The sequence below is a fragment of the Odocoileus virginianus genome, chromosome 1 (assembly GCF_023699985.2).
Source record: "Odocoileus virginianus isolate 20LAN1187 ecotype Illinois chromosome 1, Ovbor_1.2, whole genome shotgun sequence".
Classification (NCBI taxonomy): Eukaryota; Metazoa; Chordata; class Mammalia; order Artiodactyla; family Cervidae; genus Odocoileus; species Odocoileus virginianus.
The window spans coordinates 17,087,535-17,114,136 of record NC_069674.1 but is presented as its reverse complement, the minus strand read 5'-3'; the positions used below and the strand labels follow the sequence as shown (position 1 = coordinate 17,114,136).

The window sequence follows — 26,602 nt, the reverse complement described above, 5'->3', positions numbered from 1 at the left end:
GAGTTGGACACGACTGAACTAACAAACACACACAAGCTCATGAAGGGCTTCCTAACTATAGGAGTTGAGAAAGCTGAAACACTGAGAGTTTGTAGCATGAACTTCCTTGAAAATCTGTAAGTAAAATATTAGCAGTTAGGTTTTTGACACCTTTAGTGAAGCTTGACATGGAAGCAGAGGGATAAATCCTAGAAACTCGAGGTTTCGCCTGGCCCTGTCGAGTGTAAAGCTGTGCTTTACTGCAGAAACTGGCTGTCTTCCAATGCTAGGAGTTCCACAGTGCTATTTCATTTGGTGTCAGGAAATGTGTTTTCAAGAAAGTGTTGAAATTTCCAAGTGAAACTCATGAAAACCGACTTACCTGGTTGCCTCCACTCTTGGGGTTCACGAACACAAGCAAAGGTTTCATGAGCGGAGAAGAGATAGGTTTTATCACAAAAGGACGACCTTTGTTTTCCTGCTAAAGAAAGCAGCACTATTGAGACATACATCCACGACTTGAAAAGCAGCCCCAAAGCAATGAAAGTGAGACATTTCCAGAACCAGTGCCATCCCCCACCTCACCCCCCAAAATCAAAATATCCCCCAAAATACACTGTATCTTGTTTCACAGGGCTCACTCAACGTGAGAAAGTGTCTCAAGCTATAACTTGCCCCCAAGAATTTAGCCATGATTTGTTTATATTCTATAGGCTTGAAGTGCTCTAGATATATTCTAGCTCTCATCTTCATTTTTATCATCTTTGGGATAATACTTTCACAGACAAGAGCAAACGCTCTGACTCTCGAGTGGCAAGAGGTTTTATATATATATTTTAAAGGAACAGGCAGAATCCCAGTGTGGTTAGGGTATGATGAAGGAGAGTGGCGGGAGATCCATCAGAAAAAGGAGCTGGGGCCAGGTCGAGTCAGACGGAGGAGACGGTGAAGAGGAAGGTGGACTTCCCTGGACCATCACCCTCAAGCGCTTACTTCGGTTCCTCTTTTGCTGGCTTTTCTTTTAAAGCTTGTTCTCTTCTTCTTCCGATTGGACGCCTTCAGGGAGTTCTGTAGGGAAAGAAGGGACCCCTGAGCCGGGAGGCCGCCGGCCCGCGAGCACGCCCATGCAGGACCATGGAGGAGGTGACGGCGGCACATGCTGATCGCAGGGCATGCTTCTCATGCTATGACACTCCCAAGCCACTGCTCATGGGGAAGCCACACACAGAACCCAGTCGCGTGCTTCAGAGCGAGCGACTGACTCCCCACCCCACGGAGAGGCAGGGAGTTAGAACCCTGGAGGCTCTCATGGACTCACATAACAACACATGTTATACCTGCCAACCCTCCCAGTAAAAATGGAAGAATCCCAAATTCTCTGAGGGGCTCCAGTCTCCCGCCCAACCAGGTCCGTCTCCCGCCCAACCAAGTTCAAGAAGTTCATCTCCTGGTATGGAGATCACCTATGTGGAAATGTAAAAAAGGAGGCCATTTTTCACGTTTTTCTTTTTGCTTTTTTTCTTTTTTCCCCTCTGTTTACTTTTTATAGATGACCTGTTCATATAAAATGACTCAATCCCACTGAAATGTTATGATCCACGTCTTCTATCAGCATTCATGGCTTGGTTTTAAAAATGCGAAGAGTCAAGTTACTTATGATAGAGAGTGGCAGTCACTGCTCTTCCTTTTTCTGGCTAAGGACCCATTGGTTTAAAGAAGTCCTCCCTCCCTTGGCAACCTTGATCTTTTTCCTCTCACAGAAGCGTATCCAACTTGAAACACAGGGACCCCAAATTTACTTTCCCTGTCTTTCTCTTTCTAGGGAACGTATGGACCACAACTCTGATTATTGCAGCTATTTACTCTTAATATTTGATACAGATGCTTTGAGAAGAACCTCTTTCTGGGAACAGTCACAGCTCCCTGGCTGAAGGCAAGGCAAAATCAGATTTAATTAGTGGAGAGTCAATAATTAATTAGATGGCCATTTTCATAAAGGCAAGCTATTACTACCATGACATAGATGTTTTACAAAGTGCTGAAAGCCTGAAATACAAAATTTTTAACTTAAAAGTTTACATAAGTATGGACACATGCATTGTTTGAGCAATTAAATGTTTTCAAACAGCTTGAAGAAACTTAGATATCTATTTTTCAACACTGTATTTTTTCTTAGAGCATTCAAAATAAATCTTTTAGTCTAGAGTACGTATATTAACACATCTAAGTTAGTAAGACTGAAACTATTTAGCTTTTATTTTACCTGCATTTGGACCAAGGGAAAATAAAAAGCTGATTTGTGGCCTGTGCTCACCAAGGATGAAGGAAACTTTCTTGAACCACCATTTGTCCCAAGGTTTTCTTCCCCCATCAGATTAAAAGAGTCTTCAGGTTCTCTGAATCTCACCAGAAAAGAAATCCAGAAGTTCATGGGTGTTCGCGATGCCAGGTGATCTCTCATCACTCACTCTAGACTATAATTCTCCTGCAAACAGATCTCCAAGTTTCCAAATTCCTCTTTAAATGGATCTATTATCATGTCCCTCTTTGGGAAACTTCTACATTCTTTGAGTATTTGCCATATTTTGATTACTTCCAATTTTATTGAAAGGGAAGAACAATTACTCGGAACTTTTAAATGTTTAATCAGTCGAATAATCCAAGTAGAGTGCTGAAAACTATTAGACTGGCAGAAGCAGTATCTATTACTTATGGCAATTCATGATGCTCTGTGTGTTGGTACCTGGGCCCCAGCAAATATTCTTATTTAATTTGTTCAGGGTGAAGCCCAGGCAAAGATACTTTTTAAAAGCTCCCCAGAATATAATATATTATGACAGGGTGGAATAGAATAAAATAAAATAATAAAAGCTCCTGGGTAATTCTAGTGTAGCCGGAATTGAGAACCTCTGTCTGAAGTACAAAAGGTAGAACAAGGAGCCGTATGTACTGCATATAGTAAAGCCAATCACTGGGGTGAGAAGCGTGAGGTGTGGGATTTGACAGACTGAATTCTGAACCTCCCTGTTACTAGCTCCATAACCCTGGCCAAGTCAAACTTTTGAAATAACGGTTTCTTAATTTTCAAATGAAGGTGATAATACCTACCTCACAGGACAGTTGTGGAGTTTAAATGAAAAAAAAAATGTATGTAAAGTAATTAACCTGGTATCCATCCCATGAGAAACACTTCGATCAATGTTATCAGTTGCTTCTTGATGGCTCTATATCCCCAGCACAAATGCCTGGCACACAGTATGCACTCACATCATTGTGGAAATAATACATCAGTATTTTTATAATTCACAATATTGACTGAGTCTTCCCTGATTTCAAAAAGGGTCCTTAGGAAGTGAGTGACTGTTTCCTAATTTCTTTCATTTTCGTTCATTTAGTGCCAAGAGCAATTCGAGACAGCACTTAGAGCAACACATTATGGGCCTCCGTTCTTGACAGGACTCAATAATTAAACTCCAAGAGATAGGTCACATGAATCAAGTTGAGAGACTGTTTCCTCAACTTGCTTGATCACAGAAATCACAGTTCCTCAGGTGATCCTGCTGATCAAGTATGTTTGAGATGAGGGTTAGAAAAACATATCAAAATAAGGCTGTATGTCTGAAAAAGGAGCAGGCAGGAGACTCAGCTCTCATAGGGAACAGACAGACAAAAATGGCCTTTGTTTTAAACATAGATGCAAATGCTTCCAAACCTCACCAAGCCACACGCACCTGAGGCCTTCAGCTCACAGAACAAGAAGGGGGCAAGCTCAAGCACAATGGTGGACGTACAGTACCTGGACGCTTGTACGTGAGCTCTGATAAGCTTACCTCCCTATGGGTGGTCAAAGAGCAAACGATAAGCATTATGGAACTTCAACCTCCAAATCCCCAGGCTTCAGTCTCTCCTTGTGTTAACATGTATCTCTGTCTCAATACATCACTTCTTTTAGAAGGCAGCTTAATTCAGTGAGGAACAGGTGGATGTGAAGGCAGATTCAGGCTGTTTTGGCCAAGACAGGTTTTCAAGCCTTGCTAATCCACAATATCACTTACTCTGCCTGGTCAGTCTTATGAGAGTTAAATAAACATGGTTCCCAAGAATGAAAAAATTATACCGAGACGTTATTGTCTAGAATTGTTGACAATATACAGCTAAGAAACTTTTAATACTTTTCCTGGGTTCTAAAACAAAGCATCGTTGTTATCAAAAGCAGCTAACTCAGTGGTGCAAAGGGTTCGCTCTACAAGTTCAACTGTCCAAACAGCGAAATACAGTGCTCTTGTCTGGATTTTTACATTCTTCTGATTCCAACAGCATTCACCCCTGTTCATTCTGTGCCCACTCTTGTGAAATTCCCAAGAAAAGATAAAGGATTTTTGTTTTCTTGTCCCAGGTATTGTGGCACAGGATTACCTTGCCACAAAAATAATCCTATCAACACAACCTTTATCATAGTTATGACGCCTTCCTGGGCTGTTACGAAACCCTATGGGTGAATCACTCCACTGTGAATGAAACCCAACTTACTACCCTTATTAACTCTTGGGATTTCCTCAGGTGACAGGATCACAAAGGATCAATTATAATAACACATCTAAAGAGATGATATCTCACTTCATCATCCCAGATGAAACCTTCCTCCATTCACACGCTGGACAAAACTCTGATGGATAACAAGAGGGCGCTCCATGGACTGTGTCTATGAAAGGATATTCTCACTCTGCCCTGATCCAGCTTTAGCACTGTAGCAATGGTTGTTTTAAGGACAGGCAAGCAGAAGAATCAAGAAAACTTACTACAAAAGTTAAGGACAGGGTCTCAGCAGCTTCTCAGGCATATTTGGCCAAATCACAGCAACTTGTTTCACACAGCAAGTGTGATATCTAGAATTGACCAAAGGAAGTCTTTGGCATTGGGCATTGAGGGAGATTGTTGGTCATTGCTATTACATACCATGGGATTCCTAGCATTTTAAGATAATCTAATCATAAGGAATAAGGACTAGCATGGAGAAAGCCCATACAAGGCTAGGCAGGAGTTGATTGTGATGTTTTTATAAACAGACCATTAGAAATAATATAGAAATCCACTGGGAGGGAATGGGCTTAAATCAACTATAAAATATTCATAGCAGTTTAAAAGGAATCAAATATATATGTATTAATATAGATTTTTTCCCTATGATTTTTCAAATAGAAAAGCCAAATTTTAAAGCATTAAGTAGAGAATAATGTTATTTATTTAAAACACACACCTCTAAGGTCTCCCCACAAATGTGACCTCACAAAAAGTTCATGTTGCATGAGTTTTGCTCCATCAGCTCCAAGTACCTGCACTAGTATTTGAATATCTTTAACTCATTCATCCAAAGGATTATCCTCTAACATTTTCAGTCCAGAGGACAAACATTGACGTTTGTAACTTCAAATATAACCTGGACTTTATATTAACTGATTGAGGCTTGGTCACTAAAATTTGGTTGTTTTTTGTTTTTTTTTTTTTTTTCATTTTAACTCCTTTCAGTTATCTACCTTCCATCAACTTTTCACTTCCAGGTCTCTCCAAGTAATTTGGTGATGAAACCCAGCAAATCATCCAGCAAGCTTTCACACAGAGACCAACTCCACAGCTGGTCACAGAGTCATTACCCACTCAGAACCCGCCGTCTTTCCACAGAGAAAGAAAATATATGGTTTAATTCCACCTCTTTACAACCCACTTTTTCAGACCATAATAAACCTTAGTAAATTTCCTTTACTCTTCTTCTTTAGAGCCATTTATTTAGACACAAACATCACAAATAAAACTGACTTTATTTCATGACCCATCTTCACTGCTGTTCTCAGTTAGATCCTGTTGGCTCGCATCACCCTTCCTCATCCCTCTTGCCAGGGATGTGGCCCACATCCTTCAAGACCAAGCACAAAGAGAAGATTTTCCACTGAACCTAGGCTGTTCTCCATGACTAAGGCAGCTCAATTCTGCTTCATGTCTCCACCATATTTCCACATCTTAGGTGGCATTTACCCCTTGGTGCCTTAGATGTATACGCATCTCAATGACCAGGGCTGATGTAACCCAACTCCCTGGCCCCTTCCTTTCACCCCCCATATGTGTATCTTTCCCATGAGATGCACACCAGTCAAATAGATATCCCTTCCCAGACATCTGAAAACTACTCTTTCAGTGGGTTAGCCAAAAAACTCATTTGTGTTTTTCCATAAGATGTTGGGGAAAAAACTTGAACGAATTTTTTGGCCAACCCAATATGAAGGATTTACTTGTGGCTGAATTCTCTCCAGAATCAAATTCATGAGGACTCCAACTAATGATTTAGACTGTTGTGTCTATTTTCCTCCCTGGGAAGTACACTCTTTGTGGACATCAAATGAACATCTGAGTCATCTTTGGACCTCCTGCTGTAGATAACAGCATCTTTGAATGTGGTTAATTAAGCATTTATTTAATTCAATTAAGGCTCTTCTCCTTTATCATTGTTAAGCAGTGTCATAGAAAAACAGGTAGGTGGGTGCTTGTGATCAGTTGGGTCTGCCTCTTTGCAACCCTTTGGACTGCAGCCCACCAGGCTCCTCTGTCCATGGGATTTTTCAGGCAAGAATACTGGAGTGCGTTGCCATTTCCTTCTCCAGGGGATCGTCCTGACCCAGGGCTCAAACCGGTGTCTCCTGCAGCTCCTGTATTGCAGGCAGATTCTTCACCTGCTGAGCTATCAGGGAAGCCCCAATGGAAAAACATAGAAACATATGGTACAGGCAGAGAGATACATAAACATAAATGCTCAAAAGGCATTTTATCTGTTTTCCATCAACCTTCCAAATTTTCCTTTTTTAAAAAAAATTTCCCACCCAATGTCTCCAAACAAATTCTCTAATCTTATTGCTTCCACACCATTTGTAACAGGTTGCCACCTATGCCCCATACTCTACAAATTATGGCTTTGACTCTTCAATGATCTGGTTCCAAACACAAGGACTTCTCTCAACCCTTACTATTTTTTCCATGTCTACAGAATTGAACATTGATGACTGCCCTATTTTTCTTTTCATTTTTTAATACTGAAACTTCATGCTATCTTAGTTCTCTCTCTAGCAACATTCTCCTCCTCCTCCTTCCATTTTCTAGGTGTGGATGTTCCCCCTGTCATCTTCTTTTATTTAGTAAATGAGCAGGTCTTGACTGTCTCCCCTGGGATAAGGATTGGGTTAGTGAATATACAATCCCACTCCGGTGTGAAATACAACAGCTACAGTAATACTTCTAGGTGTACTTGGAAATTCTGTGGATACCAGGCTATGGCCCCTACGCCTGTCTCTTTCTACCCCCTGCTCTGGGTCTCTCTCTCACCCTCCTGACACCTGCTTTCACTGTAACACAGAAGGTTCAGGGATCAGCAACTTCTATCCTGACCCCGGATGGCTGTCCTGCTGTCATCTGTTGTTGCACAGCTTCACCTGACACCGTGTGCTCCTAAAAGTCAGCAAGAAGGAAAACAGCAAGAGCTAAAATCTGAGTGGTTACAATGAGCCAGGTACTGTTCTGTGTGTGTTATTTTACGTGTTTTAGCTCACTAGTCCTCAAAAAACTCTATGAAATAGGTACGAGTATTATTTACCCTTTACGGAGGAGAAACTGAAGTAGAAGAGATTAAGTTGAGATGAAACAAGTCATCAAGTGGCAGAGCAAAGTTATGAGTCCAGGCCGCCTGGTTTGCAAACCAGACCTTTTCAGCACTACCCTGCTGCCACTCTGCCCCCTCAGGCTCATTATGCGCCACCTTTTATACAGAACTTAGTTAACTAGTTAAATTACTTGATGACTTTGGGACCCAGGGGAGAAGGGGCCACCACAATTTTTAAAGTTATCTAATTCATCAAGGCTGGTTTTAGCACCATGGTAAAGTAGCATGATATATCATTAAGAGCTTGGGTTTCAGAATCACAATTTGTGGGTTCAAATGCATCTCACACCAATAATTGTATAGCCCCAGCTAATTTGAGTTTTCTATTCCTCACTTTCCACAGCTGCAAAGTGGGACTAATAAGAGCACTGTGACAATGAGTTACTGAATATATAGTACTTAAAATATGTAACACATGTAAAGCAGTCAATAAATGTTAGCTTTCATTCTTATTATTACAATGTCTTGAATCATAGATGGGAATAAAAAGGTGGATTATTAAAAAATTTTGGACTTTAGCATCCTGACTATGAACTACTTTCCAAAAAATAATTCCCACCAATCAGCTGCCTAATAAAAGTTGCTAAGATACCAACTTATTATTATGAAAATTTACAAATGAAGGCAAACACAAAAGCATCTGTTATGTATTATATTTGCTGGTAATAATGTCAAGGTGTCTTTATAGAAAAACTGTAGCTAAAAAATGAAGAGTAAAAATTGGAAAATCACCCTTTAACAAAACCTAATGAAATAAAAAATTTAGGCAACAATCTGTAATGGACAAATTTATAACAAATGGATGAGGATGACAGTTCCTGAATCCTAACACCACTAACAGTGAACAGTCTGGTATTATGTTCCATTAAAAGCAACACTACAGAAAAAGACACCATAACAGCCCTTTTGCCAAGAAATTAAACCTGAATCTGAGTCCTTACATCTAAATATTTTTATAAGAAATATGGGCCATGATTTTAAATGATGATGTAAATGATTTAAAAACACAATAAGGACATGATCAGTCAAAATTAAAATATGAGCTATGCTATAGGTAAAGTCACCCTATTTATTCAATAAATAAACGGCAAAAAAAATAAGAGAGGAGAGTGCTATAGATTAAAAGGGATTTAAGACACCAGTCAACAAAAAGGAAGTGGCAGACTTTGGATCTTAGTTTGAAAAATGGCTGTATTAAAAAGATATATTTGAAACAATCAGAAAATATTTTATGGATATGACCTCAAATTAATTAATTTTGATGGGTGAAGTAATGGGATAGAATCGTCTTTCTGAAGTATTATCTTTCTGGGAAACAAAAGGAAGCATTTATATATTAAATGGTATGCTAAACTTTGCTTTAAAATACCCTAGCAAAAGGGAAAAAGGAAGACTTGCACTTTCAAGAAGACAGAGTAAATGGCGTGGGGCCAGAAGAAACATGAATGTGGCAATGAAAAGGTAACATAAGGATACCTATGGTAGTGGAATTGTTCTGTGTCTTCACCGATGTTGATCAGTGTCAACATCCGGGTTATGATGTTATACTCTGATACTCCAAGATGGTACCATGAGAAGAAAGTTTGTAATGGATACATGGGTTCCTTCTGTGTTGTTTCTTACAACTGTATGGGAATCTCAAAACAAATTTAATTATGAAAAGAAAAATATGGCCTGGCAAGGGACAGATGAAACAGCAGCAGCAGCAGCAATGTTCATGGTTATAGAATTCAGCATGATCATCTCTTTCTCTTCACTTGTTTGAAAATTTCCACAACCCAAAGATCTTTTAAAGTTTACAAAAGTAAACTTAGAGTCTCTCTGCAGAGTGGTAGTGTCTTCTGGCTTTCCTGTTTTATCTTCAGTCGTCCAAAATCCCATACCACTAGGTCATCCTACATACTCCTGCTAGTTGTTTCCTAAAAGGAAACAATTATATTAAAAAATATACATATATATATATATAAATAATTTTACTTAATCATTCCTTTGCTAAAAGGATAAAGTTTACATGGAGCAAAAACCTCCTCTGAGTCAGAACTGAATAATCTTATGCTCGTCCCTTTTACTCGCCCCCTACATAAACCTTCCTCTGCAGTCAACTTAGTCTCACAGCCCCATGGATATAATTTTGGACAAAGTATACTTCCATTCTCCTGCATGTTATTTTCTTCTCCACTGATCTAAATCCTATCCATCTTTAAGTAGGCAGAGTAAAACCCACCTGCTTCATGAAGCTCTCCCTGATCTTTCCTTAAAGTAATTACACGGTTCTTCAGAGCAAAGATCATGTATTACATCACAGTGCTTAGTAGCCTTCTTGATACCATCAAGGTTTTTGATGAAAACGTGTTGATTTAACTGAATATTTACTAGGAAGCAATTGGAGAGAGTACTGAATTTTAGGGGGAAACACACGTACAAAGAGCTTCTTGGTGGCTCAGACCTAAAGAATCAGCCTGCAATGCAGAAAGTACAAGGAGGCTTGAATACAGAATGAGATTAGCTGTTAAGAGGATAAATTCTACTTTGCCTTAAGGAAAGAGTGTTGCTCGCTAAGCAGGCCTCGTGTACTGGGGAAGGTCATGACCCACAGTCTGCGTTGGGGTTGGAAGTGGTGGAAACCGCAACCCAACACTGAAGCCTGCACCATCGTGCGCCCTCACAGTCACTCCCTGGGGTTGCCCAGGCTGCAAAAGGAGAGAGTCGGGTAAGAGTCAGCTGCACGCACCCCTCACCAGGGGCTTCAAGGAACTCTGCAGAGCCCCCGGGCAGAGAGAATACATGTTAGCATCTGAATGGGGAGCGAGCACTCCTGCTGTGAAACTCTGATTTCTTTAGGAAGGGGCTGGTTCCATGAGAGAGCCCAACAGCAGTAGGGGATGGGCTAACGGGATGAACTGGGGAGCTAGGCAAGGCCCTGTGGGGAGGAGTGAGCAGAGATCGGAGGAACCCAGAGCCTCGTCAGGGGGGAGAAAAGCAGGAAGCAGCAGCTCCTTTTTCTCTGAGCTGGCCCAGCAGCACCAGGGTCCCGGCAGTTACCTGAGGTTTCTTCACCTTAATGATCCAGGTGGGCGGAACAATAACAGCAGCGTGCGCCCCCAGGGAGCAGGGTTCCTCAATCTGATGCAGCATGAAGCAGGTCACCTTATTGTGAAACTGAAGGGAAAAACAGGCCAGTAAACAATTCTGCACAGAGGGAAATGCCACCGCAAGAAGGAACAAGTACATGTGTGCATACTTATGCACATGCTTGTGCACACACACACACAGAGGTCCCATGCTCCTCATCACTCCCAACCAGCCCCAGAAACTTAAAGAGACCAGATTTCAAATGCATTCTACTTTATAAACTGATAACAAGAACTCAGCTTATAGGACAGACCAGCTGAAACTTGATAACCTTTCATAGGATATTTACATTAAAAGTGTTTGAGACTTGGCGGGTTCTAGAAAGGCTAACTTTGCACATAATTTTGTCTCACTTGACTTGCACCCATCACAGACTTGGCTAATCTGGGATAATGGTGAGAAGGAAATGAAGACAAGCAGAGTGGCATGTCTACTATCTGCCTCTCGTTTTTCTATCCCCAGACATCAATCCTTCCCAGTAGTCCCTCCAGTGTAAGGGACCCAGGGGAAAAAAAATTGTCTCTTCCAGAGAGTTGTTAGAGAGGAAACAAAAAGACTGCTTCTGCTGGGTTTGTCCAGGGCTGCTGAAAAAATAATGGTCCTAGCACACTTGGCAAATCTAAAGTGCTTTTGATTTTTGAAAGGAAGGAAGTCAATATAGACTAATGATAATAACAATACCTAGGTTCCAGGGGCTTAACTCTATACCCCAATGGACTGAGTAACCTTAGGCCAATCACATTTCCAGCATTTTTTTTTTCTTTTTTGTGACTGTAAAGTGATAATAATGTGTGGTAGCATTTGTTTTCTAATAAACATCAAATCCCCATTATACAATTATGGGCTTTAAAATTTTAATCATAGTGATTTTTTTAAAAAAAATTTAACAGTAGCTGCTACTTAGATTATACTTAATGTGACCACATAATTTATCATCTTAACTGAAACAATTTTAAGAATGAAAGGGAGCAGAGACAATAATTAGGTTGGAACAGCAGACATAAATTAGGACTGTCTCAGGAAAACTGGCAAATACAGCCATCCCAATTACATCTCATCAGGGCAATTTTATCTTTACCGCTGAGTATCTTCAAGATCTGACATGATCCAGTGGCAAATTACTAAATCAATTAAGCATGAAATACTAATTAATAAGATAATAAATAATTCCTCCTAAACTGTTTGTGATTTGCAAACAAATTGATATACCAGAGAAATGTTATTCGAATTCCTTCTTTAAAAAGTAATTTTCTCTCAAATCATCCCATCTTCTCCTTTCTCCCACTGAGCCCAAAATTCTGTTCTTTATGTCTGTGTCTCCTTTGCTGCCCTGCATGTAGGATTGTTGGCAACACAATATTGCAAAGGAATTATCCTCCAATTAAAATAAATTTTAAAAAATAATTTTAATAATTCAAATAAACCCCCATATGAATAGCCATTGCATTTCTAACATGGCAGGAATCTCAGAGACTGCCAACTCCAACTCTCACAGTTTACACCTGACTACTCTAGACAGACTAAGAGGTGTATCTAAAACTGCATGACTTTTAAGGGGTAGAGTCAGGACCCGAATACATGAAACCCAGCTCCCAAATACAGTTTTATTTTCTGCTACAGGAAGTGCCCACAGAAGGCACTTAATTGTTTGACATCAGATATCCTAGAAGGAATTACCTACAGTGTTAAAATACACCACCACCATAATCTGTCTTAAAAGGTTTTGTATTTTTAGTCCTTGAAAAATCAACTTCTACAACGTGAGGCCCTGGGAAACTCAGCGATACAGGTGCTGTGATTAGTCGCTCAGTTGTGTCCAACTTTGTAACCCCATGGACTGTAGCCCGCCAGGTTTTTGTCCATGGGGATTTTCCAGGCAAGAATACTGGAGTGGGTTGCCATGCCCTCCTCCAGAGGATCTTCCCAGGTCTTCCCAGGGGTCAAACCCAGGTCTCCTGCATTACAGGTGGATTCTTTACCAATGGAGAAGCCCCCAAAGAATCATAGAACTGATCAAAACTCTGCCACAAGGGTCAAATGAAAGTTGTTTTTTTAGTGATCGATTGGACTATAGATTCATGAAAAGAAAGCACATGCATTCACTGTCAGGCAGGACAGTTTCCAAATTAAATGACCTGGGATCAACCATCTAACCACAACCTGGAAGCCATGGGGTAGCAGCAAGTGCAGCCTATCTAAGGCCAGGTTGATGCCACCTGGCAAGTGTCGTCTCACCAGATCAGGGAAACAACAAGCATAGACAGTGTTGGGGACCCCGAGGGCCTAAATCTGCTTCTTCCTTTCCAAGCAAAGGCACTGTCTTGATGGCCAGTTGTAACTGTGCAACTGGCATTTGCACAGTTCCTTGAGTGAAAGGAAACATGTTCCTTTATATTTGTGAACATGTTCTTGAAGAGAAGCACAAAGACTACTTGTAAAACAGTTAACTGAAAGGAGATAGAAATGCCAAAAACAAAAAATGTGCCAGGAGGGTGATGCAGCAAACATTGAACTTTCCAGACCAAGATATCAGCAGATCCTCCTGACATGTGGGGGCTAGTGAAATTATGCCAGAGAAATTATTAGATTGAATCTGATGGAACTGCAAAGATGCAAAAGTTTTTCACCCACAGAAAAAGCCAATTTCATGTGTTTCAAGTAAATGCATCTTCCACTCCTACCTTGTGGCTCTGTTTAGCTAGATAAAGTTGACATGTGTAGTGTATATGTTAAGTTGCTTCAGTCAATCATGCCTGACTCATTGTGAACCCATGGACTGTAGCCCACCAGGCTCCTCTGCCCATGGGATTCTCCAGGCAAGAATACTGGAGTGGGTTGCCATTCCCTTCTCCAGGGGATCTTTCTGACCAATGCAACCCACATCTCTTGTGTTGGCAGGCAGATTCTTCACCCCAAGCCACCTGGAAGTCTGAAGTTTATCTGCACAGCCTTAGCCCTTAAGCTTAAACAGCACAGCCCTTTGTTCCCGGGTCGGCTGTGCAGTGAGGGGACAATATATACCAATTACATAGTAATTTAAAAGAACCAGTGAACTGAGAGATTAGAGCAGGGGTCCAGACTGTTTCTATAATAGGACTGGATAGTAAATATTTTAGTCTTATGGGGCCATATTGTTTCTGCTGCATTATTCAACTCTGCTGCTGGAGCAAAAAAAGTAGCCAGAGACAACACATAAAGGATGGGCATGGCTGCGTTTCAATAAAACTTTAGTTACAAAAACAGGCAGCAGTAAGATTTGGTTTACAAGCCACAGTTTGCCAACTTGTGAGTCAGTCTACATTGTCTAGCTAAAGAAAAAAAAATAGGTTCAAAGACCAAAAAAAAAAAAGAACCATCTGGTTGGGACAGAGCTGTTAAAAAATGAAAAAAAGAGAAGAGAGGAAAAGTAAAAAGGGAAATTATCATTGGATCCATATGAGTATTCATGTTCAAATGTAAGAAAGAGTAACATTTCAATGAGCATACAGCCAACTATAACAACATCCAAAGCTAAGGAAGAATATAAGCCCACTCTAATCCTACCACTGTCCCATTAAGAAAAAAAATTCACCCACATCAAAAACAGAAGAACAAAGATGCCTGAATTGCTTTGTCAGAGGTATTACCCAAGGTTGCCACTTCCTCGTATACAAGTCATCATCGATAACCTAGTGTACTATGGGGCAAGTGGCCTCGGAGTGAAAATCCCTCAATGCTAGACTCGGAGATAGAATCAGGAGGGGATTTTCCAACCTGCAATTCCAGGCTTCAATGTATATAAATAAAGGGGTTAATTTCTAGTTTCTCGAAGCTCATTTATCCTATGGTTTTATAGTTCTAATGTGTCTTTCTTCCTTCACAGATCCTATGAGGGAAATAATACATAAATTAGGATAACGTTCCACTTACAAACAAGAACTCCAGCAATGACATAATTCTATTTTGAGAAAACAGGAGCCTACTTTGTTTTATTTTATCCACAAACTTACCGCCTGCTTGCACCAGGAACAGCTGATAGCCACAATCTCTTTACTGTGGAAGGAGAATTTTTGCTGGAAGCCCTAGAAGATTAGAACAAGAGACAGAGAAATTAAAACCACTTCCAATCGAGCATGCATCTGTCCTTCTGAAGTCCAATGAAGTTAGTAAGGCCAGGCTTAAGGGAACTGAGACAGCAAATGCCACAGTGGGCACTTATATCTCCACCTTCTACCACCTTTCCTATCACCAAATTCTCTAAAGTGTGAGAGAGGATGTACCAGTATTTGCTTTACCACTAACACTCAAAGTCAACCACAAAAACTTTTTTTTTCTTTGACCGCACTGTGTGGAATGTGGGATCTTAGTTCCCTGACCAGGGATTGAACCTGCGCCCCCTGCATCAGAAGGCAGAGTCTTAACCACTGGGCTGCTGGGGAAGTCCCAAAATCATTGCCCCCCTCCGCCAAGTAAATGAGGTGCTGATGCATTTTTAAGTTAAAAAGAAGCCTCTATTGGTTCACATGATTTTTTTCTAACAATGGTTATCCATCTCAGAGGTCCTGCACAACCTTACCATCAAGAAGCCACAAAGACAGAAATGAAGCAGGAGACAGTCAGGTGACCTAGAAGTGAGAGTCTGGGAGACGTCCAAGGGTGGAGAAGGAAATTCAAACACTCTCATCATCCCCTTGGGATGTCAGAACTCAAAACAAGCAGCTTTCAATTTCCATTTTTCGCCAGCAAATAGCAATGAGATTAATGGAATGGCAAACACAATCCTCTTAATGAACAAACAGAATTACTTTTCCATCACGGAAAGAAGAGATGCTTTTTGGCCACTGTTGTCCCTAAATAATTACCAGAGAGAAGTACGCAGTAACTCTCAAGGAAATTTTTTTTAGCTTTCCCAAAGCTCACCCATTTCTATCTGCTTGTGAAATCTAAGCCAAACAAACTAATGCAGACTAATGACCAAAAACTCTTAAAGCTTTTTGTTTTAAAAAAGCAAACAGAAAGATGTGATGGGCAGGAAAGCTTTAAAGGCAATGAGCTGCATGTCTTGCTTAATGTGTACAGATAACTTTGAGTTTAAAGAAAGCCAATTTACACATTATTAAAGTAAGTCCGAGCGGCATTTTTGCAGTCCCCATACCTGTAATTCCTCCCTGTCTGCAGTATTTTATATACTAATGAACATTTCCTCCTTTGTGGTACTCTGGCCTCTCCTGATTTCCTAAAACACATCCCAATTCTCCTTCCTCTCCATCTCCTGCATGTGGACAAGAGACTGGGACCAGGGTCAAACCTCGGTGCTCTACAATTCCACCTTGAATCCTTCTCTTTTTTGTCCAACCTCAAATCTCACTTCAAGAAACATGACCTCTTCTTAACATCGGACTTTCCTGGATTCCAAAAAGTTTCTCCATCAATAATCCTTTCTCAACAACTTAAGTGATTATAGAATCGCTCAGTGCAGAGGCATTCACAAAATAAGCATGAGTCTGCTATCCTCACAAAAGCCTGCTTGCTGTGTGGGTCCTTGGCTGGCATTAGGAAACCTGAATTTCAGGAGGGGTTCACCAGTTTCCAGAACAGTTGAGGGTGGCTCACTGTGCCTGAATTGTTGGTACAAACACCCTGGTGTATGAACACCTGCTTTCCTTCTGGGAGTCTGGAGGCTGGGTCTGTGCTGGGCAGGGGGTGATTATGTCATCAGGCCCCCAAGAAAAGCCTGACCACCAAGTCTCAGATTAGACCCAGGAGACAGTATTCCACACAAGTTGTCACAATCTGTGTTGGAAAAATTAAGCGGGTCCTTTGCAAATGTCAGAAGACTTCTGGTGCTTTACACGTGGTTTCCACAGGACCTTATCCCATGTTCCTTTCCTCTGTTAACTCTGCTCTGGAGCTGTTTGTTATAATAAATCACAGCTGTGAGCAATATTGCCCACATAGCTCAGTTGGTAAAGAATCCGCCTGCAATGCAGGAGACCCCGTTTTGATTCCTGGGTCCGGAAGATAGGCTACCCATTTCAGTATTCTTGGGCTTCCCTTGTGGCTCAGCTGGTAAAGAATCCACCCGCAATGTGGGAGACCTGGGTTTGATCCCTGGGTTGGGAAGATATCCTGGAGAAGGGAATATACTCTAAGCCCAATGAGCCCTCCTAGTGAATAACTGAAACTGGTCACCAAACCTACTCATCCCCCCCCCCACCCCCACAAACAATGAGCCCTGATATTTTCATTGACAGAGGCGACAGAGCATTTCCCCAGGAAAGGATGCACTTCTGTAAAACAAACATGGACAGAACTATTAGGACAGGTTGGCATCCACAGGTTTACTGCTGTACTGGTCAGCCACGACCCACATAGAACCTGGCACCTGAGTGTTATTACTGCCTAACAGAAATAGTTTATGTGCATGTATATTCTAAAGTGGAATTATAAGTTCTCTGGGAGAAGTCTTGTAATATTTCTTAATAAATCTCTACAACTTAGCAAAGGCATGGCAAGAATATTTTCTGATTACTTGAACAAGAAAGTCACTGCTACCACGCTGTGACCCAACTACAAAGTTCACACTATCCAGATTTTAAAACCCTAACCCAAAACACCTGAAAATATGCCCCTCCTCACTAAACTCTCCTCCAGTGGCTACTTAACCCTTCTCTTCTTCCTTCATCCATCTGGAAGTGGTCATAAAAATACAAACCTCTCCAACACCACTGAGTAGTTATAAGCATGCAATAAAGCAATGCATTTGAAAAGTCCTTTATAACACAGTATACAGAAGAAGCACATTGACTGCTGGAACCTCTTCTAACTTCTTGCTAACAAAGCCCTCCAGTATCGTATGTGTGACTAGCAATGCTCTATTCAATTGTATTAGCCCAACTCTCTATTTACTACTGGCCTTCTGACTTCAGGGAGAAACAGATCCAGTCCACTGTGGCCCTGACAGCCTGGCTGATAGCAGAACAAACCACCAGGCCAGGCCCAACTGGGGCGCTGGGTACTATGTTTATGCAGAGTTGTGGTGGGTCCCTTGGAAATGATCCTAGTGGCAATTTGCTCTCTTTCAAACTCTAGTCTGGCATAGTCACAGTGGCCATGGCTTCAGGGTTACTATCTAACATAGAGACCTAAGTAGAACACCCTGGCAATGCCAAAGAATGCTCAAACTACTGCACAGTTGCATTCATCTCACACACTAGGAAAGTAATGCTCAAAATTCTCCAAGCCAGGCTTCAGCAATACATGAACTGGGAACTTCCAGATGTTCAAGCTGGATTTAGAAAAGGCAGAGGAACCAGAAATCAAATTGCCAACATCCGCTGGATCATCAAAAAAGCAAGGGAGTTCCAGAAAAACATCTACTTTTGCTTTATTGACTATGCCAAAGCCTTTGACTGTGTGGGTCACAATAAACTGTGGAAAATTATGAAAGAGATGGGAATACAGATCATCTGACCTGCCTCTTGAGAAATCTGTATGCAGGTCAGGAAACAACAGTTAGAACTGGACATGGAACAACAGACTGGTTCCAAATTGGCAAAGGAGTCCGTCAAGGCTGTATATTGTCACCCTGCTTATTTAACTTATACGCAGAATACATCATGAGAAACGCTGGGCTGGATGAAGCACAAGCTGGAATCAAGACTGCCAGGAGAAACATCAATAACCTCAGACATGCAGATGACATCACCCTTATGGCAGAAAGTGAAGAACTAAAGAGCCTCTTGATAAAAATGAAAGAGGAGAGTGAAAAAGTTGGCTTAAAGCTCAACATTCAGAAAACTAAGATAATGGCATCCGGTCTGATCCCTTCATGGCAATTAGATGGAGAAACAGTGGAAGCAGTGGCAGACTTTATTTTGGGGGGCTCCAAAATCACTGCAGATGGTGACAGAAGCCATGAAATTAAAAGACCGCTTACTCCTTGGAAGAAATGCTATGACCAACCTAGACAGCATATTAAAAAGCAGAGACATCACTTTGCCAACAAAGGTCCGTCTAGTCAAAGCTATGGCTTTTCCAGTGGTCATGTATGGATGTGAGAAATGGAGTATAAAGAAAGCTGAGAGCCAAAGAATTGATGCTTTTGAATTGTGGTGTTGGAGAAGACTCTTGAGAGTCCCCTAGACTAAAAGGATATCAAACCAGTCAGTCCTAAAGAAGATCAGTCCTGGGTGTTCATTGGAAGGACTGATGCTGAAGCTGAAACTCCAATACTTTGGCCACCTGATTCGAAGAGCTGACTCATTGGAAAAGACCCTGATGCTGGGAAAGATTGAGGGCAGGAGGAGAAGGGGATGACAGAGGATGAGATGGTTGGATGGCATCACCCACTCAATGGACATGAGTTTGAGTAAACTCCAGGAGTTGGTGATGGACAGGGAGGCCTGACGTGCTGCAGTCTATGGGGTTGCAAAGAGTCAGATATGACTGAGCAACGAACTGACTGAGAACACCCTGGAGCCTCCGTGATCCCATGGGCAGGTTTTGGCTGGGATCTCAGCACAGCAAGAAGAGCCAGATTCCTAATTACCCACTTATAAATGCTGGCCCAAGTCTTGATATCATGATACTGATAGATCCCCTAACTGAATTTCAATTGACTCTGATTTTTAAGGGCTACTTCATTCATCACTATCCACAGGGAAAATAGAGGTGTGAGGTCTGATGCGCTGGAGCTAACTGACTTCAGAATTATAAATACCAAGAACCTTGAGGGATACAGTTGAGTTTTTTAGAATAAAGTTTAAACATTTACTCTGAGCAGCTAGAGCTTTGTTGCCTCTTTTTCTTGTGCACCCAAGGGCATATACCAAGTAGCACTCAGTTTTATAGCCTTGGCTGAAACCAGGAAAGGGTGCTTTACTTGAAACAAACTTTCTTATTGTTTATGTATTTAACTGAGATTTGGGTGAGGGAATTTCCTGACTGTAGTCCCAGTCCCTGTATAATTTGATTCAACCCAAGAGTAGATACTGCTCTTGCCTCCAAAACTTTAACCACTGACAGCAAAATAAACCTCGCCATGTCCGCTTGCATATTAAAGACTCACAAAGTATTACAAAAGCAAACCCAAGGGAATTATTTAAGGCTAAATCAATATCCATCTTAACACAGAGTACTTCATTTTTGCTCAAATATTCCCTTTCATTTTTGAAAAATGTATATCCTTTTTTATGCACATTATGTTTAATATCTAATAAAATGTTCATCCTAAGTTTAATTAGATGCAAAGTTCATTATTACTAGAAAAACAAAATTGAAATTTTAAATTTACCAGGTTTTAATTAAAATTTTAAAATAAAACTATTATAGCACTCTTGTAAACATATCCAGTGGGATAGAAGTACTATATCGATTTGATGCTCACAACGTAGAAGGAAATTTTTCCCATTGGAACATATCTCAAACTGACTGTGCTGGTCCCATGCAACTGCTTTTAACCAGCGGAAGCTGACAACCAGTGATGACGTTTCAGTGTTTCACCAGCTGAAGCTAAGTAACTAAGACCTCTGAGTGACCCAGGTGTAGACCCACACCAACCAACCTAATTGAAAACTTTTTTCTAACCAGAACAACTGACATGTTTGACCTTTGAGTGACCCACAGGCAAACTCACACCAACCTAACTGAAAACTTCTGACTAATAAAACATAGCACCTGTTTAACTGATGATCTACAGCCTTACAAATTGTCCTGTACAAAGCTTAACCTTCAATAGTTAATTAGCAAAGTCTTCACGAACCGATCTCTTTCCTTATAAATGCAAATTGTTAACTTTTTCCCATCAACTAACTATTCAGCCCAATTTTCCATGAATAGGTATACCCTTGCCTGGCAATGCGAATCACTGGATATTAGACTAGTTTTATAATATGCCTTTTCCTTGGCTTTATCACAGTGTAAAAATGGTACCATTAATGTTGTAGTTTATGCAAGATTAGGGTTTATTTAATCATAAAAAATCTAATTTACTTGAGCATCCTAAAGCCTCCTATACTGATTTTACTGGTTTTAATTCACACATTTCATAAACAGTCAAGATTTTCAAAATGTAGACATAAATTGAAGTAAAACTGAGTTAAAATAAATAATAGCTTTATAAACTAAATTACAATAACCAATTTTTCTAACTTCTGACAGTGCTGCAAATTATATGAATCTACAGTTACTTTATTAGAATTATCTTTGAAAAATCGAAATTTTTATTCACTGGGTTTAACTATGTGGCATTAAGAGCTCTGAAAATTTATGTCCTTATCGGTCATAATAAACTCTCCTTCAAGGGTAATCATTGATTCATGTACAAAGACTGACATTTTATTATTCCTTGATAGAGCCTTTATGTCTCTTTTTTTTTTTTGGTAATTACAATTTATTAATCAGAGCCAGTCTTCTTATTCTCAGATAGTTTCTGCTTTTTCTATTAATTTATTCAAAGGCCCTTGCTATTAATATAAGCTACAGGTCAAAAACTGAGTCTCCGGACCAGGGCTGGAGGTGGGGTGGGAGGAGCAGAATTTAGAGCACAGGATTCTCAACATAGTCCTGTTACCACAAACTTGTAAGAGCATATGAAGTGCCTAAGGCATGACGTCCAGAGTATTTTCATCAGATGCAGATATTTCATGGAAGTAGAAGGCTTAACCTTGTAACTAAAGCATAATTGAAATTAAGCCTGTAACAATGGGCACAGATTTACATTTCAGTTTACACGCTAACTATTTTAACTGTGTGTTTGTATTTTTATGACCATTCTGATTCTAGGATAAAAATGCTTGATACAGATATTTATTCAATATGACCCAAACTGCATACAAAACGTTAACTGCTAGTTTTATGTCTTTGTCCTAGAATACCAGGGGAGTTCCTTATATGAAAATATTTGTCTAATGGTACAACTAGTTACAATTATAATAATAATGGTCTTCCATGAAAATTAATGTCCATCACTGCCCCATAACTCATAACCTTCCCAATAAAAATTATAACTTTAATATTGATAATATTCACCAAAGTGAAAGTCGCTTGGTCGTGTCAGACTCTTCGTGACCCCATGGACTATTACAGTCCATGGAATTCTCCAGGCCAGAATACTGGAGTTGGGTAGCCTTTCCCTTTTCCAGGGAATCTTCCCAATCCAGGGATCGAACCCAGGTCTCCCATACTGCAGACAAATTCTTTACCAGCTGAGCCACAAGGGAAGCTCTATAATATTCACCAAGCAGGTCGTTTTTCAGAAAATTTGTTTTTAACCAAAACTACGTTTTTTTAAAAGACAGGATTGATGTTATCACAGTTACCAACTACAAATCATTCCATATATTCTGAGAAGTTCTATAGTCTATAATCTTGCTGACAGTATGACTTTCCAGGACATAACTGGCTATAGTCTCCACCCTTAACTAATGGAGGAAAATGCTATTCTGCTGGTAAAACTACACTTTCTTTTGGTGCAAAATTAGACTTTTTCTGTAACAGCTCCCAGACAACTGAGAAAGATACTGACAAAACTGCCAAAATTATTTAGATTGTGCTCCTTCTGGTTTCATGAATTTATGACAAAGGAATACCACCATATAATGCATGCTTTAGAGAAATAAAAGATTCTGCTACCTAGAAACAGCTTTGACTTCACTTTGGGATTTTAATAGTAAACTGATGAATTTTCCAGCTGTCTCTGATATAGCAAGTCTAGCAGGCCTACTGTGAGATTTTGATTTCTACTTCCACTATCACAGCAATTCTGGTATCTCTACCTCACTTAACATGGAATTTTTGTTTTTACTAATAATTATAGTCTTATCATAGCAAAAAAAAATACAAATTAGAATCAGTCAAAAGAAGAGATATATAGGTCAATATCTAGAAGTGTTTGAAACATATAGATATCCACTGTCCTCTCTCTGTGCAGTCAGGATATGTAACCATCATGTCATTTTGCTGTTCAAGTTTCAAATGCCATTCTAGTGTTAGATCTACTCAATAGACTCTTGTTGCTAGTATCTAAGATGACTTAATAATCTTTTCACACCAATATACCCAGTCTGGAATGTGCAAAGTTCTCTCAGAGAGAAAAAGGAATACAGCTGAAAAATCTAGCTGCAGGACCTAACCAATATATACCAACAGGAAAAGGAAAGTGTGCACGGGACTGGGCCCTGGGGGTGCAGGACAAAGGTGCCAGGACTTAATGTTGAGTAAAAGAGAGTTTCTCAGTGTGGGAGCATTCTACAACAAAGAATTTAACACATTATCAGGCCCCCAGACTATAGTGCTAACACGAGGATGGTAAAATCAATACTAGAATGGTGTCTGAAAACCTGAATGAAAAATGAGTGTTAAGTGAAGGAGTAAGGCCAGAATTGCTGTGACAGAGGAAGAAGGAATCAAAATCATACAGAAATAGGCAAATTAGAGTTGCCACGTCATTCCAGGGACATGTGAATAGAGTTCTACACTCTCCTTGTGGTTTTTCTTCTGCTCATGCATTTTAAAGATTCTCTCCATTAAACACAACAAACTACATAATTTAAGCATGAGATCTCTTTCCTTCCTGGACCCTAAAAGAAAGTGACAGTGTGAGTCCCTTGGTCGTGTTTGACTCTTTGTAAACCCTTGGACAGTAGCCCACCAGGCTCCTCTATCCATGGGATTTTCCAGGCAAAAATACTGGAGTGGGTAGACATTTCCTTTTCCAGGGGATCTTCCCAACCAAGGAAATGAAACCAGGTCTCCTACATTTCAGGCAGATTCTTCACTTTTTGAGCTACCAGGGAAGCCTGGACCCTAACTCTTACACAGTGTAGGATTATGAATGAAAACAATGTAACCTTACATGGTGATAATAAACATGCAGCCTGGTGGTGAGCAACTGAATCACAAGCAGTCTCATTTGCTATTCATTATATGCCACACACACTCAAACACATTCAAGGATTGCAAGAAAATTAGTCCAAATATTTACTGTTAATTTTTAAAAAGCAGAAAGTGAAACTACAAACACTCTTAGCTATAAACACTTACTAATAAGCCCAAGTGTTTTTAAACCATCAGTTTAAAAATTTGGTTTTGCTAAGTGAATATATTTGTTACCCCATCCCAATGGATAAACTATGGAATAATCTGTACAGAAGTGTGTGTGTGTGTGTGTGTGTGTGTGTGTGTGTGTGTGTGTGAAATGGTTTAGAAATCTCTGGATAAGTAAGAATGTCCAGCCAACCATAATGATAAAAACTGCATAGCACAAAAAATCTGAAATGAAACTTCAACCACCTAGTCTGCAAACGGAAAGAGAGTCACTGGGTTTCTTCTAATCCAGGGGATAAACCAGGCTCCAAAGAAGGGTTATTTATTATCCAGCAAGGAGATGGATTTAAGACCACCCCAGGCCACAATTGCTTGAGCCTATGAGGATCCATAAGCAGCTGTATTATAAACACAGGAGATGAATATAAGAGTACAGTATCATAGGAACTTTATGTGAAGAGCTGGGACCACAGACTTCCCCGCAGACAGCCGTGATGAGAAGTGCCCTGTGAGCACTCCTAAGTGGTTGCCTGGGGACCCTGGGCGGGAAGAGAGACATGGTCACGGCAACTCAGACCGCAGGGTGTCCAGTCCTTCCTCTGCGGCTGACCACGCTAACAGAAGGCAAGGCCAGAAAGGGGTGTGTGATATGACGCTAGGGAGTATTAGTCACAAGATATACAATGCTTATTGATTTTCTTTTAATAAAATTCCTCCAAATCTATTATGGCTTGAAAACTGCTGAGGGGGTGCCAGCTACTAGGCTGGCCAGTGAAGGTAGTTTTTCCAAATGCTTCCTACTGTTCACATCTCTGACCTTAAAACTGGCTGTGCCTACCTGTTTATTCTCTCTTATGCATACACATGTGCACATTCTTACGGGAAAGTTGCAGACAGTCTACACTTCACTAAGTAAGAGAAAAGTCATAAGCCTGAGTGCAACACCAGGGCTTTCCTGGTGGCTCAGTCAGTAAAGAATTCACCTGCAACACAAGAGGCAAGGATTCACTCCCTGGGTCAGGAAGATCCCTGGAATAGGAAACGGCAACCCACTCCAGTATTCTTGCCTGGGAAATCCCATGGACAGAAGAGCCTGGTGGCCTACAGCCTATGAGGTTGCAAAGAGTCAGATATGACTTAGTGACTAATCCACCGTCACTAGGGCAACACCAGAAAGGGGAGGAGGAAATGGACCCAATGAAGAAGGTCACGTGAGGGCAAAGGGCTGACCTCTTTTTGTTTCCAGCTGTGGAAAAGGGCTGGTAAGCATCTTTCAACTCCTCCTCCCCCTCCTTCCCTCCTCTTATTTTTACTTCCTCCCCTCCCCCCTTTTTTTCCTCCTCCCCCTTTTAGTCTATTTTGTCTGCCCTCTTTCCAGTATAGAAAGGAACCAACTGGAAGTCACTGTGGTGAATTGAAGGAGATATTACCAGTTATAATGGAGGGAGGGCCATACCCTTGAGGCTGAAGAATGTAGCCTTCCAAAGAAGAGCTTGGTGACCAATGGCCACACCGTATTTTCTTTCCCAGCACTGGCAAACAAAATTAAACAAACTTTTTCCCATCTCTCCCTCACCCTCCACACTACTCAGGCAGCCAAAACTTCCCTGCCTCCCTCAATTGTCAAAAATGCATACTGGTCAGCTCACCCCAGTGCTTGACCCAAAAGAGTCACACAAATAAATACCCATATCAAAAATAAGTTGATGAGGAATATATTTTTCCAAGTTATTTTCCTCTCTACCAAATCAAAACTTCCTTTATTGAAACCAACTTGTTGCTGCTGATCAGTCATCCAGTCATGTCCAGCTCTTCTGAACCCAATGGACTGCAGCATGCCAGGCCTCCCTGTCCTTCACCATCTCCTGAAGTTTGCCCAAGTTTACGTCCATTGCATCAGTGACGCCATCAAACCATCTCATCCACTGACACCCTCTTCTTTGCTCTCAATCTTTCCCAGCATCAGGGTCTTTTCCAAAGAGTTGGCTGTTCACATCAGATGACCAAAATACTGGAGCTTCAGCTTCAGCATCAGTCCTCCCAATGAGTATGCAGGGTTGATATCCCTTAAGATTGACTGGTTTGATCTCCTTGCATCCAAGGGACTCTCAGGAGTCTTCTCCAGCACCACAATTCAAAGGCATCAATTCTTTGGTGCTCTGCCTTCTTTAAGGTCCAGCTATCAGAACCATACATGACTAGTGGCAAGACCACAGCCTTGACTATAGGGACTTTTTCAGCAGAGTAATGTCTCTGCTTTTTAACACACTGTCTAGGTTTGTCATGGCTTTCCTGCCAAGAAGCAATCATCTTCTGATCTCATGGCTGAAGCCATCATCCACAGTTATTTTAGAGCCCAAGAAGAGGAAATCTGTCACTACATCACCTTTTCCCTTCTATTTCCATGAAGTAATGGGGTCAGATGCCATGATCATACTTTTGTTTAATACTTAGTTTTAAGCCAGCTCTTTCACACTCCTCCTTCACCCTCCTCAAGAGGTTGTTTAGTTGCTCTTTGCGTTCTGTCATTAGGGTGGCATCAACAGAATATCTGAGGTTGTTGATATTTCTCCCGCCTATCTTGATTCCAGCTTGTAACGCATCCAGCCCAGCATTTCTCATGATGTGCTCATATAGGTTAAACAAACAGGGTGATAGCAGACTGCCCTGTCACACTCCTTTCTCAATGCTTTCTCCGTGCTCCTTTGAAGCAATCAGTTGTTCCATACAGGGCTCTAACTGTTGCTTCTTGAACCACCTACA

At 40.8% G+C, this 26,602-nt stretch overlaps 1 protein-coding gene across 9 annotated transcripts in view; it reads right to left on the bottom strand.

Moving 5' to 3' along the window:
* DGKI (diacylglycerol kinase iota) overlaps window positions 1-26,602 on the bottom strand; it is a 502,817-nt gene that overhangs the window by 247,192 nt on the left and 229,023 nt on the right. For 6 of the 9 annotated variants that reach the window (XM_070465256.1, XM_070465264.1, XM_070465269.1 and 3 more), the window contains 5 exons: window positions 14,803-14,874; window positions 10,724-10,840; window positions 1,317-1,442; window positions 973-1,047; window positions 362-460 (listed from right to left, as the gene is read on the bottom strand). In XM_070465256.1, the coding sequence (XP_070321357.1) occupies window positions 362-460; window positions 973-1,047; window positions 1,317-1,442; window positions 10,724-10,840; window positions 14,803-14,874 (489 nt within the window). The remainder of the gene's footprint in view (window positions 1-361; window positions 461-972; window positions 1,048-1,316; window positions 1,443-10,723; window positions 10,841-14,802; window positions 14,875-26,602) is intronic. The other 3 variants (XM_070465248.1, XM_070465261.1, XM_070465234.1) reach the window with 2 other exon arrangements.